Source organism: Mytilus californianus, unplaced genomic scaffold (genome assembly GCF_021869535.1).
Source record: "Mytilus californianus isolate M0D057914Y unplaced genomic scaffold, xbMytCali1.0.p SCAF_3, whole genome shotgun sequence".
In the NCBI taxonomy this organism is placed as follows: Eukaryota; Metazoa; Mollusca; class Bivalvia; order Mytilida; family Mytilidae; genus Mytilus; species Mytilus californianus.
In genome coordinates, this window is record NW_026262679.1 from 97,191,820 (window position 1) to 97,213,947 (window position 22,128).

Sequence of the window (22,128 nt, forward strand, 5' to 3'; positions counted from 1 at the left end):
CATAACATATTATTTCATTATGCTGTATTCATTGCAATAATGTACTGAAATATGGGCCTGTTTGTGCCAATAAAATATTTGTATTTGTATATTTGTATATTTGTATATGAATACATGTGTACGTTCAACAGTGTTTCCCTCCTTCTCAGGCACACCCCAACATGAAAAAGTTCCCAAAATAAATTGGCAATAAATTGGATATTTAACTTAAATTTACATCTACTGTTCAATGTGGTATGGTATATGAGACTTGTTAGTGTTTATAAGAAGACATCTACTATTCTGATAGTAATAGGTATAAATGGAAATTAAAAGAATTGAATAAGAGTTTATACATATTTTAATAAATTCCTATGGTCTGTACTTTCCCTGGCTGTTATCTTCATTTAATGATAAGTGTCAGCTTGTCATCTTGTTTTAATTAAGGGAACTTAGGTTAGGAGTTAGATCATAGATAGGAAACAGCATGATAACAGTATGGCTGTATTCAGAGAAACATCTGTATATAATTTTGATAAGATGGTCAGTTGTTGTTTGAGCATTGCACTGTTAGCAGTCATATTTTTACTTGTGGAAAATTAATTCAGCCCACCCACCGTTCCCCAGCTACACCTAAAAAAAATATTTTAAAATAGTTATGATTTTAATATAAAATTTTCACCTGTTGCTGTTCTATCACAGATTTTTATGAACAAAAGCATCACCTGTCAGGGTTCTACCAGTCAGGTTCTAATATAAAAGGAGTAGGTCCGGTAAGGGCCGATTTTGGCCTAAAACTTCAGGTTAATCTGATGAAAGATTTTGGACACTTTTTAAACACTTAAGTGTCTACTTTAGTAGATTCAATTACTTTATGTGAAAGATTTGAACTGATTTAGTCATTTAAGACGCTCAAATTCAAGCTTAAATATTAAAAATCTATCAAATATGCCATAATATGTCACTTTTCAGATGGTTTTTGTCAAAAATGAAAGTGGCCGCATCCGTGTTCATCCTCTACCTTTATATATGTTATGTATTATCATAAAATACAACTTACATTTAAATATTAAGAATGAACACAAATGCGGCCACTTCCATTTAAGACGGAAACCGTCTAAAAATTAACTAAAATGCTAAAATTGTGAAGATTTCAGTAATTTAGCATGACTTAATGATGCTATTACCCGATACCTGTGCATTGTATTGTCAAAAACAGCCCATATTTATGTAACAGAAGTATTCTACTTTTCAATAAATAGCTAAAAGTTTATATTTTAACAATTTTATAAAACTGCTATATTTTGGGGCCAAAAAGGGGTCTTACTGAACCTACTCCTTTGCACCTGTCAGGGTTCTACCAGTCAGGTTCCAATATAAATTTTTCACCTGTTGCGGTTCTACCACGGGTTTTTATGAACAAAATCATCACCTGTCAGGATTCTACCAGTCAGTTTCTAATATAAAATTTTCACCTGTCAGGGTTCTACCAGTCAGGTTTTAATATAAAATTTTCAGCTGTTGCGGTTCTACCACAGATTTTTATGAACAAAAGCATCACCTGTCAGTGTTCTACCAGTCAGGTTCTAATATAAAATTTTCACCTGTCAGGGTTCTACCAGTCAGGTTCTAATATAACACCTTTTTTAATATTAGAAACACACACCTGATCTGGATTTCTATTCTAAAAATACACACACAATAATTATACTACAAACATGCAAGTATGAATTTCTTGAAAAATATGAAAATTAATGCTGAAAAATGTATTCCATAACCAGAAACATATATCATACACTGAGTTTGCCAGCTCTAAGTTACTCTAAATGTATGCACATAGAAAATGGAATTAATTACGAAGGATTATAAAAAGGTATACTAGATTGGTCCTGGACCCGATTGATTTTAAAATTAATAGAGCACTGATATATCCAATATAGTTATGTCTGATCTCCACCTACCTTTGCGTGACCTGATATCATGTTTAACAAGTAATATATCCTAAACACCAATGTCTGATCACTACCTACCTTTGCGTGATCTATGATATTATGTTAAGCACTGATATATCCAATATAGTTATGTCTGATCTCCACCTACCTTTGTGTGATCTGAAATTGTGTTATACAAGTTATATATCAATGACAGCATCGTCCTGTCTACCTCTGCGTGATCTGATATTGTGTTTAGCACTTGTATATTCAATACAGTAATATCTGATCTCCACCTACCTCTGCGTGATCTGATGTTGTGTTTTACCAGTTATCTATCAATACAGCAATGTCTGGTCCCTGTCTACCTTTGTGTGATCTTATTTTATTATTTACCAGTTATATATCCCATACAGCAATGTCTGATCTCTGCCTACCTTTGCGTGATCTGATGTTGTGTTTTATTAGTAAAATACTCCATACAGCAATGTCTGATCTCTGCCTACTTTTGCGTGATCTGATGTTGTGTTTTACCAGTTATATATCCCATACAGCAATGTCTGATTCTGCCTACCTTTCGTGATCTGATATTGGGTTTTACCAGTTATATACCCGAAATAGCAATGTCTGTTCTCCACCTACTTTTGCGTGATCTGAATTTGTGTTTTACCAGTTATATACCCGAAACAGCAATGTCTGATCTCTACATACCTGTGTCTGATCTGATATTGTCCTTTACCAGTGATATACACAATACATCAAAGTTAAATCTCTGCCTACCTTTCGTGATCTGATATTGTGTTAAGCACTTGTATATCCAATACAGTAATATCTGATCTCCACCTACCTCTGCGTGATCTGATGTTGTGGTTTACCAGTTATCTATCCATACAGCAATGTCTGGTCTCTGCCTACCTTTGCGTGATTTGTTGTTGTGTTTTACCAGTTACATACCCCATACAGCAATGTCTGATCTCAATTAACACACCTTTGCGTGATCTGATATTGTGTTTAGCACTTAATATTTATCAAATACAGCAATATCTTATCTCTGCCTATCTTTGCATGATCTGGTAGTGTGTTTAACCAGTTATGTATCAAATACGGCAATGTCTCGCAGTTGCCTACCTTCGGTGATCTGATATTTTATTTAGAATTATTTTTGTGTGTCTTTTTTTTTATGTTTGAATATTCGAATTTTTAATTTTTAATTTTTTCTTAGATTGTTTTTAAAATTTTAGAATTTTTAGAATTTGTAGAATTTGTAAGAATTTAGAATTTAAGAATTTAATTTTTTTCAATTTCAATTTTCACAATAGGGAGATATTCTCTTGTTTAATGAACGTATCTACAATGCCGACACGTTCTGGAGTGAATCGTTTGACGTCAGGTAGATACTGCACGACCAAATAGGGTGGTAAAGCTCCTACATATCAGATATGAGTCAACTGCCTCTCATTAACCAAATAGAGTCGGTCGTTCATGAGGAAGAATTACCCAAACCCTCTGTTCTAATTGGACGATTGTGATGAGTTCATGCGCCCAAATGAGGCCACGTTTATGTGCTCAAATGAGGCCACGTTTATCTTAAGTAGGATCTCGATGAACGATTCCAGCGTAAACTCCTTCAAGTGACTTCATCATTCCTGTTATAACCTTATCGGGATGGGGGAGGTGGAAATACTCAAAAGGATAGAGGGGGCAGGGTCTACACAAAGATAAATCAGCCACAACGCCACGGGTTTTTGGTGGACTTTAAATGATCATATACTGCTTCTCAGCGGCTCAAACGTAAAAAGATGCAGTTGCGTAAAAATTAATTGAATTTCTAAGGGAGATATCAAACACGTCCCGCTTCAGATTATGTATTACTCGATATATAAGTATATTGACCGCATTTGCGTAACATTGGTTTATAAAGAGTACACAGATTTCAAATCGTAATATGTCTGCTTAAAAAAATTGCGTGATCTATACTTCAGAATTGAACTCTTGTACTTTAAAATTTATTGTATGTGAAATCGTCGTTGTATAAAGTGGTCTAAATTTAGAATGTGCACAGGATCAACGCTGTTGTCCTCATATAAACACGATAAAATTACTAAAATATAATCAGCTCTTATGATTACTTTTGTTTTTTTATATAAGCAATGAAATGACAAGCTTTTTAATGCAACTTGACGGCGTTAGTTCGAATGGGTGTATCTAATTAAACTCATCATAGATACCAGGATTGAAATTTCGTATTAGCGCCAGACGCGTGTTTCGTCTACATCAGTGACGCTCGAATAAAAAAAAGTTAAAAAGGCCAAATAAAGTACGAAGTTGAAGAGCATATATACACCAAGAGATTATTGACAATGCAGAGTGATAGACTACTTTTAATTAAATGGGGTTCAACAACATGATCGATGATATGGTATTGCAAAGCATGATAAATGCCAGGTATCCAATTTTATTTAACGAGATCTTGGTGTAAATATTGTTGTTACGTTGTTTGTAGAGCATGAACAGTTAACAATATTGTATTCTAGTAGGAAATTAAACATAACTTAGATTATTGTTGTTGTTTGCCATTCAAAATTTACGGAATCTTATGATATTTACGTAATGTAAGTTACATTGACATTACAATATAGGAGTTTTAAGTGATTTGCAATGCAAGGAAGTGTAAAAATTCGAGTACTGCACATGTAATGTTTTGTGTCATAAACTTATTTATGTTTTTTTCCGTTTTCTGCGGAACTAAATAATTTGCGCATACGTGTAGCTAAAATAATTATCGAAATGTAAAGCTGTAGAATTTTCTGTAGAAGATGGATTTAGTCTTTTAGACATGAAAAAAGTTTTGTGAACTGGGCGACGTCTTTAATACTATAGTTCTTGACATACCTGAAATATTTGTCACTCTGCGATCATGCAAGAATCTACCGATCAATCTTAAACATATTCATTTTTTAAATTGTTTTTCGAAACAGTCTTCAAGACAAAATTGAAAATGGAAATGGGGAATGTGTCAAAGAGACAACAACCTGACCAAAGAGCAGAAAAAAGCCAAAGGCCACTAATGGGCCTCAACACAGCGAGAAAATCCCGCATCCGGAGGCGGGCTGCAATTGGCCCCTAAACACAAATGTGTACTAGTTCAGTGATAATGGACGTCATACTAAACCCCGAAATATTTAAATGAACTAAAATTAAAAATCATACAAGACTAACAAAGGCCAGAGATTCCTGACTTGGGACAGGCGCAAAAATGCGGCGGGGTTAAACATGTTTAGTGAGATCTCAACCCTCCCCATATACCTCTATCCAATGTACAAAAACAAACACACAGCAATACGCACAGTAAAACTCAGTTTAAAAGAAGTCCGAGTCCGGTGTCAGAATAGGTAACAAAAGAAACTAAGCAAAATGACAATGATACATAAATTAACAAAGGACTACTAGCAGTAGCTGTGGCTGTTTTGCCGGCATCAGCAAAATAGAAAATATGCTATTTTGCCGGCTGTGATTAAAATATCTTAATTCAAGACGGCAAAATAGCATATTTCTTTAGAACTGGCTATTTTACCGGCACCGGCAGTATAGTGAATTTGCCAGTTCTGTGAAAATAGAAAATATGCTATTTTGCCAGCTCTAGCGGAAGCCAAATTAAAAACTATTTGGTTTACATACATGCAATTCAAAGAACTGACTAGTCTATAATTTTAACTGCAAATGTAATTAAACATATTTAAATTTATTTTTGAAGCTATGTGATTGATTTTGTTATATTTTATAATGTTTGCAATGAGATTTTTAACTTGTTAAAATTTTTTTTTATAACATACATTTAAAAACTCTGAGATTTTATTCTTATGCAGTTTTGATATGATTTCATTAAAACAAATGGATGCTCAATATTTTCGTTTTTATTTCTTGTTATCAATTCTTATTTTCACTTTGACTGATGCATGTTTTTAAACGATTATATGTATCTCAAATATTGTTAGCTCTTATTTAACTACCGGCATATCATTAATTTATTACATGTACTTTTCAAAAGTAAATATTAAATTTTATTCTTACCAAAGAACCGGCAAAATATCAAATGCACTTATTGCCAGTGCCGGTAAAATAGCTTTTTCTATAAAAAAATATGCTATTTTCCCGGATTGAATTCAGATGATATAACAGGAGCCGGCAAAATAGCATATTTTCTATATTGCCGGTGCCGTCCTTAAGCTTATCCACGCAAGTCTCGTTAAATTTCGTGGAGACAAATAATAAGGTCATATATCATAAAGAAAATATATCGTACAAGGTTATTATCCCTTTAGTATATTATTCCCAAATTCATAGATCTTCATAGACTTTGATACACCATGTATATATTTCCATAGTTATATGCATGTCTGTCACCTGTAAGTTTTTTTTAATGAAAATGTCCGATGTGACCCGAAAATCTACCTTTAAGTGATCTGGCCTCTAGCACCAACCATGATTATATTTAAACATATTACCTGAGATACAAACCAGGAAGTAGAATTAGTTTCAAAAATGGCGTTCTCTAAATCAGTTATTAGAGGCCAGATGCCCATTAACTGTAATTTATGTGAAACTGAGAAGAATATAAAATGGAAATGCTTGACATGTGGAGTTCTAATGTGCAGTACATGTAAAGATAAAATACATCTGAGAATAGCTAAGGATCATAAGGTAGTAGACATCAAGAATGTGGGGCTGCCTGTTGAAGGATTGGATTTTACAAACATTAAATGTCAGGATCATTCAGAACAATCTTCTTGCCTTTTTTGTACAAATTGTGACAAACTCGTTTGCCCTTCTTGCATTGCTAAGGTTCATAAGAAACATGATTTAACTGAAATAAGTGATGCATATAACTTGAAGATAGACATACTAAAGAAACGACAGATTAAATTGCAAAAAGAAAAAGATGAAATTACTGCGACCAAGGATCAACTGAATCAGTTTCAAAATTGTGAAACTTCAAATTATACCAAAGTAAGCACAGATATTCTTAACCATGAGAAAGTTCTGAAGGCAGCAGTTGTGAAACATATTGCAAAACTAAGAAATGAGTTAGACCAGAACCATCAAGCTTCATCCAAAGCAAACGAAGAAGTTATTAATGACATTTATAAGAGTGAGATACAAATAGATGAAAAGTATAGCGATGTTCAGGATTTCATTAATACAACCGACATTTCTAAATTTTTCCAAAATGTCAACAGAATTGAGAAATCAACAGAACTATCCGTTCCTAAACCTGAAATATCACTTGGATCAACACTGCAATTTATTCCTGGAGAGATAACGCAGTCTAACATTGGAGTTATACAAAGAGTTGACATACCATCAGCTGATGCAAAGGTTTCTCTTAGTTTTTTTAATCAATATCAGACTAATCTTCCTTTGATTAGTTATCTTTCTGCATGTCATGATGATTCACTTTGGATAGCTTGTGATTCAGATGAAGTGTTACAGAAAGTAAAACCGGAAGGAACCAATCTAAAGACAATATCTACCTTCAACATCGACGTCTATGGTATGGCGATATCTAAATCTGATGATCTACTTCTGGCAGTAAGTGATAAATCCAAACTACAAATGATCAGCAGTACTACTGGTAAAGTAACAGACACTGTGTATGACATCAATCCTTTCATTCCTGGAGCTATTCATATCACCAGTGGTGGTCAGGTCATAGTAGGAGGTTATAATGACGAAAGAGTAGCAGTGTTTGTAATAAATAAGAATGGAGACCATGAAGCTGTGTATGAACATGACCACCATAAACAACCTATATTTAGTTATCCGTGCAGTATTACTACAACCAGTAATGGAAATATACAGGTGGCAGACTATGATCCAAATGATCTAGGTCTAAATGAAGACAGTGGTAAACTGGTAGTGTTAGGAAAGGCACGTGATGTGATAAATATATATAAAGGTGATTCAGAAATCAACAAGGAGGAACCATTCAGACCAGCAGGAATAGTAACAACACCAAGAGACAATGTCATTGTAGTTGATGTTGATACGAATACCCTCCACATCCTGAACAACTCTGGTCAGCTGATTACATACATAAATACAACAGACCATGGAATGGGTCCAAATTCCCTTTCTTTAACTCCTACAGGACAGTTCTATATAGGAACTACTCTACCTGAAGACACTACAGCCAAGGAAGCCAAGCTTTATAAAGTGAATATATCAGGGTGCTGAGGTAATCAATAGACAATACATTACAATGTTAAATATCAGATTGCTTATGAATCCATACTTGAATGAATTCTAAGAACACAATCTGTTTGTTCACAATACATTTTTTAAGCACTGAATGTATACTTATAAGCAGTGAAGAGTTATATTAAGAAAGAAAGATCATATTCTTGCATGTCTTGTGAGAACCTTCTTTCTTATGTATCAAAATATTAATATCAGAACTATTTTTTTATGTTAGTCAGTCAGACTTGTATCCTTTGTATTTAAAATATTATTTTTCTGTGTATATTCATTACTGACATTAGCATTATTTTCAAAATTTATATGTTAATATTTTTAAGAAGATTTTTTTTGTTGCATGTTTTCTCTTTTTTTACAAGTTATATAATCTTTTTTAATAATCTTTTTTTGTTTATTGCATTTTGCAAAAAACTTATCAAAGGTGTATTTGTGAAAATGCAATATCATAAATAAACATATTATTCTCTTTGGATTACAGTAAATCACTGTTTTTTTTAATACAACAAATTTATTTTATGCTTAATTATATGTATTTATTTTATAAAACAGTTGTTAATTTCACTGGTACTGGTTAAGTAATGTAGTTGTAATATAATAATTGCTTTATGTTGTCTGAAAAATCAAAACATTGAATTCTTGGTTATTGGTTATTGCAATTAGCAAGTTGTTGCATGCACAATATGGGGATTCCTATCTCATATTGGACCATTCATATGTCAAACTTGAGGTCTACCCAATTCAGTTTAATATAAAAAATAAAGATAAATAAAAAAGACAAGGTTCTGGTTCAGTGAATTATATTTATCACCGGAAACTAATCTTAAATTTCTCACTGGCTATATGGCAGATGAAGACTAGATTTTAATGAAGGCATCATGTATTTTGGGCTAAGGGAGCTACCAGTTGATTTTTATGGGGGCCTAGGATGAAATTTGAAAAAAATAGGCAGGACAGGATTTTTGAGTGAAAAAAAAGGCAGGATGAGATTATTTGCAAAAAAAAAGGCAGGATGACAATTTATGTAAAAAAAAAAGTCAGGATAAACTAAAAAAAAAGGCAGGCCCGAATAGAGTGAAAAATAAAAAGGCAGGACCGAATAGAGGGGAAAATAAATAGGCAGGACAAGATGTTCATCCTAACCCCCCCATAAAAATCAAATGGTAGCTCCCTAATTTGCAGTGAAATAAAAAATTTTTAAAAAAATAACAAACTGAAAAATTGCATAGGAGTCAAGTCACCAATTTTCTGTGACCCATGAAAATTTCATAGGAGTCAAGTCACCAACTTTCTGTGACCCATGAAAATTGCATAGGAGTCAAGTCACCAACTTTCTGTGACCCAATAAAATCTGTAAGCCAATACTTTAAAACCCAATTGTTTTCATAATTACATCAACAACAGCTCTTTTACACTTTGAATTTGCACAGTACACGGTAAATCAATATTTTTACACTTATTTTACCTGAACATTTAATGTCTTTTATATGTGGTGTTTCTGGATCATGTTGACTCATTGTGTTATAATCTTAATCACTATAAAACAAACAAATATGTCAACAAAGAAAAGCTAAATGGCATATAGACAAAGCACATGTGCAAAATTGAAAGACCAGAATACAAAAAATGACCAAAGCAAAATTACACAATGGCGGAATGTAAAAGTACCGAGTCACTCCAAAAGTATTTCCCCCAAAATAGACTAAAGAGTAAAGGTTAATAATTTACAAAGACAAATAAAAGAACACTATAACACGTAAATAAGATGGTAAACAACGTCAGTACCTAGAATCTATACTTCAAGACTATGTATTATTTATGAAGTTGATATGGAATATGTATCAACTAGGTCTTGGTATCTTCCGATGAACTTTTTTTTTTTGAAAAAAGGACGAGACGTTCTTTGACATAACCCTGGTTCATCAACTTTCTGCTAAGACACCGGTGACGTATTATAAAGTCTGAGTAGCAGCTGCAAGCTCTTGAATACCGAATGATTATAAAAATAAGGTGTGGTATGATTGCCAATGAGACAACTCTCCACAAGTGACCAAATGACACAGAAATTAACAACTATAGGTCACTGTACGGCCGTTAACAATGAGTAAAACCCATACCGCATAGTCCGCTATGAATTGCCCCGAAATGACAAATGTAAAACAATTTAAACGAGAAAACAAACGGCTTGATTTATGTACAAAATAATGAACGAAAAACAAATATGATATACAGCAATAAACAACAACCACCGAATTACAGGCTCCTGACTTGGGACAGGCACATACAGAATGTGGCGGGGTTAAACATGTTAGCGGACGCCCAACCCTCCCCCTAACTTGGGACAGTTGTGTAACAGTACAACATATGAGTTTGGAAATGTATATCCCATATGCAGGTGAAGATGGTATATTGCTACTAAGGTGGGGGAAATTGATAATTTCAAAATTAAAATCGTCTCGTTTGTCATAGATTCTGGTACTGAGATGTGATTGCTTATGTCAAATTCGAGGTATTAGTCTAAAAATGAGGCGGAGGAGAAAAAAACCCAAGTACAGATCTGAGAGTACTTGCAGTTACTGACAGCTAGTTCAAAGCCAATAACAACTTATAAAAAAAAATCATGCATCTAAGACTAAAATATCAACCAGTACACATCCAACATCCAATGGATTTAGTGTAAAGACGTCATTAACAGTCAGAGAAAAACATGAACTTGTGCAATGCTACGATACAGGTATCGACAGATTGTAGAGCCATGAATGTGCATATGTATATAAAAATGATATTTAGTTTGATTTTAATTTACTGATAACAAAATCAATATTTATGCCAATAAAAACAATATTCAAAGATCTAAATACAGTGTTGAATTGGTAACCTTTTAGAATAAGTTTATCTAAAGGATCGATAAGTTTACCTGGATCATATCTAAATTTCAGGGCTTTGTAAACAACATCTCCGTAAAAAAACTGTTCTTAAGTTAATGAAAAAAACTTTATTTTAAAACCATGATCAGTCTCCAACTAAAACAGTAGAAAATAAAAAAAAAGTCTGCGAATTTACAAGACAACAGAAATCAAACATTATTTGGGTGCACATTCTGAAATGTCTCACCTGCTTAACTGATCATGACTGAATTTATGTTGAAAGTCTTTTAAGATAAAGGTTTTACTACAGGTATCACATACTAGTATACAGAACATTATCCATGATGCAGAAATATGAGTTCAAGATTAGATAAAACTTACCAAATGGACATGTACACCTTATAATCATTCCATACACCAAATTTACAAAAATAAGAAGATGTTCCATAATTGCCAATGAAACAACTCTCCACCAGAGACCAAATGACATAGAAGTTAGCAACTGTAAGTAACTGTATGACCTTCAACAATACGCAAAACCCATAACGCATATAGCAAGGTATAAAAGGCCCCAACATGACAAATGCAAAACAATGCAAGGCCTGATTTATGTACATATTATATGAAGAACGTGTCCATGGGACACAGATGCTCCCTGCTTGTAAATAAGTTCAAATTCTGCAATTTTTAATTTACAAAGGACAGAACTCCAGAACAGCAAAAGTGAGGCTACCCCAATCCAAACTTTATCTGTGTTGGGTGGTAATAAGCATTGTGTATAAGTTTCATAACATTTGGTTAGGCAAAATGAAGTTAGATTGCGGAAACTACAAAGTTGACATTATTTTTCATTTTTAAAGGAGCTTAACTAGAGAAAGGTGAAATTGAAGCCACCAAATTTCAAACTTGATCTGTGTTTGATGGTAAGAAGCATTGTGTACCAGATTCTTAACATTTGGTTGAGTCAAACTAAAGTTAGAGAACGGAAACTAATTTTGGGTACGTACAGCGGGGGCATAAAAATAAACAAACAAGAGTGCACACGCTGAAATTTCTCGACTGCTTTACTAACCATTGAATTTATGCTAAAAGACTTAAGTCTTAAAGATAAAGGTTTTACTACAAGTATCACATAAACTCCACAATTTTAAATATCCATGACAATGAGGTCAAGGTAAGATAAATCCTGTCGGACAGACATGTACCCCTTACAATTATTCCATACACCAAATATAGTTGACCTATTGCTTATAGTACTTAAAAAACAGACCAAAACACAAAAACTTATCATTGACCAATGAACCATAAAAATGAGACCAAGGTCCGATGATACTCGAAGACAGACATGTACACCTTACAATTATTACATCAAATATAGCTGACTTATTGCTTTAAGTATTTGAAAAACAGACCAAAACACAAAAACTCCACATTGGCCAATGAACCATAAAAATGAGGTCAAGGTCAGATGATACTGGCTAGACAGACATGTACACCTTACAATCATTCTATACACCAAATACAGTTGACCTATTGCTTATATTACTTGCAAAACAGACCAAAACACAAAACCATGAAAATGAGGTCAAGGTCAGATGAAACCTGCCAAACTGATATTTACCCCTTACAACCATTCCATACACCAAATATAGTTGACCTATTTCTTATAGTATATGAGAAACAGACCTAATCATGTAACTTTAATCTTGATCACTGATCCAAGAAATGAGGTCGAGGTCAGCTGAACCTTGTCTGACGGACATGTAGACGTTGCAAGAAACCCATATACCAAATATAGTTATCCTATTACTCATTATAAGTGAGAAATTCACATGACAAAAAAAAAACTATAATTTTTTTCAAGCAGTCTCTGATCCATGAAAATGAGGTCAAGGACAATGAACATATGACTTCATAACATAAGGTATCTAAATACAAGGTATGAAGCATCCAGGTCCTCTACCTTCTGAAATATAAAGCTTTATACAAATAGTTTACGCCTTGTAATCCCTATGTTACGCATACTGCGACTTTCGTCGTGGGCGAGACAAAAACAAATATGATATACAACAACAAACAGCAACTACTGAATTACAGGCTCTTGACTTTGTACAGGCATATGCAGAATATGGCTGAGTTAAACATGTTTGCAGGCGTCCTTCGCTCCCTCTAACCTGGGATCGTGGTGTAATAGCATAACATATGAAGAAACAAAATAAATCAGTTGAAAAGGGCTTAACTGGTCAGATATATACTAATCACAAAGACAACTAACAGAAACACTTAAAACATAGTACAGATCTGAGAGTACTCACAGATACTGAAAGCTAGTTCAAGCCCATAACAACAAATAAAAATATCATGCATCTAAGACTAAAATATCAATCAGTACACATTCAAGGGATTTAGTTTAACGAGGTCATAAACAGTCAGAGAAAAACATGATGCTGTGCAATGCCAAAATATAGGTATCAACAGAATGTTGATCGGTGATTGTTCATTTCTATATAGCAATAGTATTAAGTTATGTATCAATTTATTGAAAACAAAATAAATATCTTTACCAATAAAAACAATATTGAAAGATAAAATTACAGTGTCAAATTGGTAATTTTTAAGAATATTTTTTTAAAGGATTTTTAATTTTACACAATTTGTAATAAATATGCAGGCTCTATAAACAATATCACCCTAAAAATTTGGATGTGATATCCAGTTTGTAATTTGTTTTTTACAGGTACAGCCAAACTTCCAAACCAAATCTTTGTATCTATCAAGAGGCGGATTTAGGGGGGATAGGGGCCACGTGACACATCTTCCACTCATAACGTTGCCTAATTTGAAAGAATTTAGTGAAAGTTTTCAGCAATTTGTGGCAGTAAAATCCTTGACTTAATCATTTACCACTGATACATAGATTACGTTCATTGAAATAAAAAACGTCACATAGCAAAGGAGTTGGGAGATATAAATACCGTAAGATTGGGCCAAAGCAACATTACTGTCAAAAAAGGAAACTTAACAAGAGGGAAATAAAAATCGTCCCTTTGTCATAATATTTTGTAAAATGTCCAAATCTAGGAAAGGACAGTTATTGTTGTCTATATGTCATTTATTTAAAGGAAGTTCCTTTGGTTAATGTATTGCTTAAGGTATGTAAGATACAAACCAAACCACTAAAACTAAACTTGACCAACAGACTATAAAAATTAGGTCAAGGTCAGGTGAACATTAAAATTGTATGGAGGGTCATTTTCAAGAGAGGTGAAAGATACCAAAGGGACATTCAAACTCATTAGTCGAGAATAAACTGACAACGCCATGGCTAAAAAAAATGACCAACAGACAAACAACAGTACACAAAACACAACATAGAAAATAAAGACTGAGAAACACGAACACCACCAAAACTGGGGGTGATCTCATGTGCTCCGGAAGGGTAAACAGATCCTGCTCCACAGGTGGCACCCGTCGTGTTGCTCGTATAACTACAAACCCAGTGATAAGTCTAATACGGTAGGTCACATTCGGTAAAATAGGGATGGGATTGTAGTTACGACAATTGGAATATATCCGTCATTATCTGTGAAACAGATATTCCATAATGGTCAACCAACTCGTGATTGCGTCCATAAAATTTACGAAGGGATGATTTCAACTTCACCACTTGGAACTCTTTGTTTAATATATTCTCTTGGCTTAATTTTTATCAACAGATGATCTGATGATAAACATTTGCCATCACTCTTGTTCATTATATGTAAACTTTTTATGCTGTAAAGCAATAAATAAGGGTCATGGAAACCCGCAGTTTTTTGTATTTGGTGTTGGAACTATATTTTTTCTTTGAAACCACAGGGCTAATACCAGTCAGCAAACAATCCTAATTTTTTTTAAAACTTTTTATTTCATTTTACAATTATCTTGTTGAATTTAAGGCATTTGATGAAATCAAATGTAACATATCTCACAGTCGACGAAACAGGTTCATCAGAACCTTTAGTTTAAATTTGATGTTAAAAAAGGTTTTTGAATTCCATCGCGGGATTCTTTGATATGTTTTGATAAGAACTTCAATAAATGGTTTAGCCTATAAAGTACTGCTACTTTCATCATTAAACTATACTTGATATTTGTGTTCTTGCTAAAGGACATCCACTCATGGGAAACACATTTGTGAAAAATAGGAAATCACGGATTCAAAAATCCATTTATGAAAATTGTCCACAACCATTTAAATACAAGTTCATTCAAATGATATTAATCATTACTACATACCAAGAAACCCAAATGTGAAATATAAAGGAGAATTGATATGGGGTAGACGCATATGAGGGGGTACTTCAAATCTTAAAATAGCATTTCAAGAGGTCATAATTATACTTATTAAGACAATGAGGGGATAAGACCAAAGCCACAGTCAGGGGCAGATTAAGTGAAGGAGCTGGCTACATAAAGTGCAGCTACATATACGGTTAATGCATAGACTTTTAAATCCTAATAATGCCTTTTTTGCAGGCTCCCTTTACATAATGAAGTAAACTGATCCATATCATATAATGTTACAAGCACATAATATAAAGATGTTTGCTCATAATATAAGGAAAAATGCTCAAGATATAAAAAAGAAATTATTTGAATCTGGAATAATTTTGAATTCTAGAAAATTAATTAAGAAATGTATGATGGAAACTAACCCAACAAATAGGGATGGACATGCGCGCATGGCTAAGTTTCTGTTTTACTTTCACTGATATTTCACATCATATAAGGATATTTGCACATCATATAATGTCAACTGGGCACAATTTAAAGACTATTTGCACTTCATAATTTATAATGATAAGAGCACATTATATTATGTTGTTTCAACATCATTATAATCATTATGGCAAATGCACATCATATAATGAAAATGGACATATTTTGAAACGATTTTGGTGAGCTAATCAATTGATGCAGCTCTACAGTATTTGAGTTATTTTTCATTGTTTTTTTAAGTATGGTCAACTATTTTGCATTAAACCATAGCTAATGGGAATCGCAAAACATCAATACTTGCATATCATCAAAACATTTATTTTTGTTGAAATTCACCAATCTTTAAGGCAAGTTGTATCTTGATAAAATAAGAAGATGTAGTACCATTGAAAACATTATCCACCCAAGTCTAAATGACATAGATGTAAGCAAGTTAACTTATGGCACCATAAGGCCTTCAATGAGCAAACCCCATACTGTACATTAAGCTAGCAAAGGCCTTGACATGACAAAATGTAGTCTTATTTATTAAGGGCTGGATTCAATAGTATGTATCTTATTAGGAAATATTTCACAAATGATAAAAAAATTGAGTGAGAATATACAATTTTACATCTTGTATACATTATAAAACAAGTAAAAAGCTATCATATACAAGTGGGAGGTTTTATAGCTAGCTTGTTATAAAACCAGGTTTAATACAACATTTTTTTTTTCGGAAAATGCATGTACCATGTCAGAATATGACAGATTTTTCCAGTCATTCTGCTGCTTTATATACAATCGAGCTTTTAGTTTTGTGAGTTTTTATGGACTATCCCTTTTTGAATTTACCTTGTGGTTAAGTAAGTTTATTATTATATTTTTCACTGCAAAATGCTGCTCCCGTACCTGTATTTTTACAACTGTTATTTCAAAGGTTCAAAATATGTGTATGCTTGGCTGGACAAATTATTATGTGCTATCATTGCTACTATTATTCTTTATTTTTGACCGGTATAAATGTGTAACAATTCATAGCGGGATGGATACCATCTGAAGAACAACTTTTAAAAAGTCTAGTAGGCTTCTTCCCCTTCCTTATATCTTGCTGTATAAATTTCATTCCAATGAAGCAAGGAAAATATAATTTACCATTCAGAGTCCATTTTTCCAATATTTTTCCATTTCCATTTCCAGTAATCTTGACCTTTGACCTAATGACCTCAAATCCAATAAGCTTCTTATCGTTTCCTATATCTTTCATCTGTGTAAGTTTTATTAAAATCAAGAAAGGGAAACTCAAATTACCATCTGGAAAACGTTTTTTTTTTCTATTTTCAATAGTGACCTTGATGACCATTATTCTTTAATCCCTTCCCTTTATTAGCTCACCTGGCCGAAAGGCCAAGTGATGTTTTCTCATCACTTGGCGTCCGTCGTCGTAGTCGTCCTTTAACTTTTATAAAAATCTTCTCTGAAACTACTAAGCCAAATTTAGCCAAACTTGGCCATAATCATTATCAGGGTATCTAGTTTAAAAAATGAGTCCGATGACCCCGGTTGTCAACCAAGATGGCCGGCATGGCTAAAAATAGAACATAGAGGTAAAGTGCAAGTCACGCTTATTATTACGAAAACCGCTATAAATAAAGAAAATGTGACGGGGCAAAAATGTTTAGAATGTTGAGCTCTACTATTGTCTATTTAATTCCAAACTGTTAGACCACTTCTTACAGGAGTTATAGCCCTTAAATGACGAATTTTACCATTTTTAAAAATGTTTTCCTATTTTTCGAAAATTTTACTAGATAGATAGAATTTTTAAAAAGAAAAAAATTATCAGCATGACAAGATCTATAAATAAATCAAAATGACCAAAATCGTGCGACGACTCCTTAATAGAGTTTTTGCCATTTAATGACGATTTTTACAATTTTTTGGCATTAGTATAATAAAGAGAGAATCTTTAAAAAGCAAAAATTATCAGCATGACAAGATCTACAAATAAGTTAACATGGCCGAATTATAAATTACTATAAATTTTCACTTCGTACTATGAACATCAAAATTATTTATTTTGTAAAAATATTTCCATTCTCTATTGGAACTGTACACGTATACCTAACAACAAAATTATTTTCATTTACCTGTGTTTAAAGTTATTGCAAATGGCTGATATTTTTGTTCGAGCATATTGTTTTTCTTTAATTGTTTAACATTTCATACCGATATAACATGTTACTTTTATTATTCTTCCCTTAGTTTATTTATTTTGTATTGACATTGTATCATAGGTCAAATTTATTTGTTCAGTGTATGTTCAATGGTGTTAATATGTCCTTTGATTGAGTTAAGCTATTTTAGTTGATATTTTATAGTGTGTCTTTCTATGTTGTGATGTTACACTATTATTTCAGAAAAAGGGTGAAGGTTTGGTACCATTAAAACGTTTAAACCCGCTGCATTTGTTTGAACCTGTCCTAAGTCAGGAATCTGATGTTCAGTAGTTGTCGTTTGTTGATGTGGTTCATAAGTGTTTCTCGTTTCTCATTTTTAATATAGATTAGACCGTTGGTTTTCCCATTTGAATGGTTTTACACTAGTAATTTTTGGGGCCCTTTATAGCTTACTGTTCGGTGTGAGCCAAGGCTCAGTGTTGAAGACCGTACTGTGACCTATAATGGTTTACTTTTATAAATTTTGACTTGGATGGAGAGTTGTCTCATTGGCACTCATACCACATCTTCTTATATCTAAATATAATTCTTTTAATATGCATATAGCCTTTTTAAATAGCTCAAAATGGGCAGACTTCCTTAAAAAGATCATTTAATAGCTTATAGAGCAGTTATAATGATCACCGTTTCATCCTGTCTAGGGCCAGATCATATCATCCTTGAGAGCATTTACAAAACTATTAGTTTTGAGAAGTGTACATATGAATTTGTCAAAAAAATTATGTATTTACTAGTATATGATTACAGTAAGTAACACAATTACAAACATTAACTATATATTCAAAGGAACTTGGGCCTTTGATAGCTTTTTATACGGCATGGGTTTTGTTCATTGTTTAAAGTCGTAGTGACCTATAGTTGCTTACATCTACGTCATCTAAATGCATAGTTATTTTGTACTTCAAATTCACCGACATCATTCATCGTTGTAGATTTATATCAACTTCTAGATTTGTGATATCAAGTCTCTGCCTTATTAACTTAAACCCCAGGCCACTTCTCCTTTTCTTTATGTACTCGATAATTTGCTAGTGTTCTCAATGCCATCTTAAGTGTAACTGAGGAAAGACGGTAAACATAAACGCTTTTCTGGTAATACCTTCATCAGGAACGCTCAAAGCAGAATATTTAAAAGCCAAGGATGTGTAAGAACCAAACAGTTGAAGAGCTATACGATAAAAAAGGACCTTAAATCAATAGCCATATTTATCTAAGGTCAACTTTGCCGGAGGGAGTTGAAACCTTAATTTCTTAATAATTCATAAATTTATAAACGATGTATATAATAAAATTGAGAATGGAAATGGGGAATGTGTCAAAGAGACAACAACCCGACCATAGAGCAGGCAAGTATATAAGTGATGTCTTTTTAATAAATAATGCATTTTACTTCAAAACTATGGACAAACATATAGGTTTTTGTGCCAGTTTTTGGGATATAATGGTTTAAAATAATGGGGAAAGGATATCATTTGTTTCATATGAATTTAATCTTGTGCAAGTGTGTTAAAAAGAAAACGAAAAAAAAAATATAAGAAATTGGAAGTATTTTGTCATTAGTGTAATTGAGATGGGGTTTTTTAGCAATAAAGAGAAGATCAAGGTTTCTTGGGAAAAAATTCAATGCATTACTAATGAAAAATCCAGTTAAAATATCTGTCATCTTGGAATTTTCAGTTATTTTGGCTTTTAACATTTTTCGTATAGACTTGGACTAATTCTAATACTTTTAGTGTCATAAAATTAGGGAAATTGGTTTATCTAGTGACAAGTTCAAGTTGAGTTAATTACATGTAATCTAATTATTTAGACCTTCAACACGTACGAAAACAAAGCCAAAATTTTCAGTCCACAATAAGAGTTAGTGCCCTTGAATGATGATTTTTTTTTACTCAATTTTGTGTGTTTTGCAAAAACTATAGCAGATAGAGAGAAACTAAACAGGAAAATGATCAGCAATGCAAGATTAACATATAGAGGTTTAAGATATAAATTATATTCTAGTCTACATTGAGTGTGGTCATTGTTGAAAATGCACATAGATCTAAGTGAGCGACACAGCTTCTTTAGATCCTTTAATTCAATTGGTCCCTTGAACTGTCTTGTAAATTGTCTTATTTTGCTGAACAGTTTTGTTAAAACAATGTCTATTGATCTAATATTGTTTTTGCCAAAAACATATAAAAGGGGTAAAAAAGTCTTTCAAGGGCAATAACTTCTATAAGGAGTCAAGTGACGATTTTGTCAATGTTGCCTAATTTGAAGATCTTATTTTGCTGAACATTTTTACTATTGAAAGATTCTCTCTATCTACTATAGTTTCCGCAAAAAATAGGTAAAAAAAAATCCTTCAAAGGCAAGAACTCCTGAAAGGGTTCAATTGACAATTTCTGTCAAGTTGACATATTTGAAGATCTGAATTAAAATTTTGAAACTGTCAAAATTACAAGAACATTCAGATCTTCAAATATGTCAACTTGACAGAAATTGTCAATTGAACCCTTTCAGGAGTTCTTGCCTTTGAAGGATTTTTTTTACCTATTTTTTGCGGAAACTATATCTAGAAAGGCAAGAACTCCTGAAAGGGTTCAATTGACAATTTCTGTCAAGTTGACATATTTGAAGATCTGAATGTTCTGGTAATTTTGACGGTTTCAAAATTCTCCCTATCTGTTACAGTTTTCAATATAATTACCAAACATGTTCTATTTTTAGCCATGGAAGCAGTGGCCGTGTTTGTTGGTGGCTCAAATCCCTGCATACAATTTAAAAAAAAAGCAAAAAAAGAGTTTTAATTAAATTTAACAATTGCTTTTATTATTATTTTTTCAATACATATGCATTAAAGTGTCCCTCATTTTAAACAAGTACAAGATTAGAAGCAAACCTTTAAATCACAAAATAATTTGTACAAAATCACGCCAGTAAAACAATAAACACTTTCTATTATATATCCATTCATAACTTATTAATCAAGTTGAAACTTCCTGATTCTATTTATGGTCTTGACTGGAGTAACGTGGTCAATCCATGAGGAATAAGCAATTTTTGATAATTAAAATCATTTCAATTTAATTTTATTCACTAAAACAGGTATGATATTTCACATTTCTTTTCTTTGATTACTTAACAAACAAATGTGTATTAAGTCAGTCATTTTGGAGGGAATGAAAAATCACCAACATATATTTAAATCAATTTAAGTATCAGGGTAATTGATTTTTTCATTCAAATAATATTTATTTCAATATCAAATAAAAAGAAAGACATATTTTATCTTGAAAAGACTATAGAATTTAATAGCAATGAAAAAGAACCAACTTGCTCACTAAAATTTTCAAGGGTCCGGAAGAAACAATATTCATACATTTACTGACAGTATTAACTCCTACAGTTAACTAACTGTCATACCTGTGAAGAGCAGATTGTCAACGGGCTTAAGTATTTGTTATTTTAATTATCAACATTCTGGCAAAGAAAGTTACTTGGCAAATGTTTTCAAAATACCTGATGTTGACTTGACAGTGATATAGCTCCGAACAGAGACAGAATACATCAAATCGGTGGAAGAAGTATATATTTCTGTCAAACACCCAAAACATTGAAACTTTTCATGTTCCTTCAAATAAAAATTTGAGAGAAACACACAATAAGTTATGCAACTAATTTTTTTCTTTGAAACACCTTTGAATGCATATTTACATATCGCACATTCTGCACGCATACACAGGTACTTCGGCAAACAACGTAGTTCTGTTAATTATTCGCTCAAAAACCTTTTGAATTTAACTAGTTTTAATCATATTTTGACAAACTTAATCATTTATTGCTAAAATTAATAAGTTACAAACTATTCAAACACGAAAGAGAACTTCAAAAAGACCAATCGATTTTCAGTACTTGTTTACCTGGCAGGTTTACAGGATGATCAAAACTGCCAATTAACACTTGCTTGTAACTGTTTTGATTACAAAGTATCTAATTAAAGCTTATTTTTACAATTATTACTCTTTGTCATTTTTATGACCGACAAAGCACGACTGTGTAAGGGAAAATTGTCGAGCAAAAAATGGTGGTCTAAACCTCAGATTTTTTGTCTTAAGTACATGACATATTCTG

The 22,128-nt window shown here is 32.6% G+C and overlaps 1 protein-coding gene across 1 annotated transcript; it reads left to right on the forward strand.

The window, feature by feature from the left end:
- Positions 1 to 6,451: 6,451 nt before the first annotated feature.
- On the forward strand, positions 6,452 to 8,496 carry LOC127733298 (uncharacterized). The gene has a single exon (XM_052242660.1). It carries the CDS (start codon positions 6,453 to 6,455, stop codon positions 8,142 to 8,144), a length of 1,692 nt encoding a protein of 563 aa, XP_052098620.1. The 5' UTR covers position 6,452; the 3' UTR covers positions 8,145 to 8,496.
- The last annotated feature ends 13,632 nt before the right edge of the window (positions 8,497 to 22,128 follow it).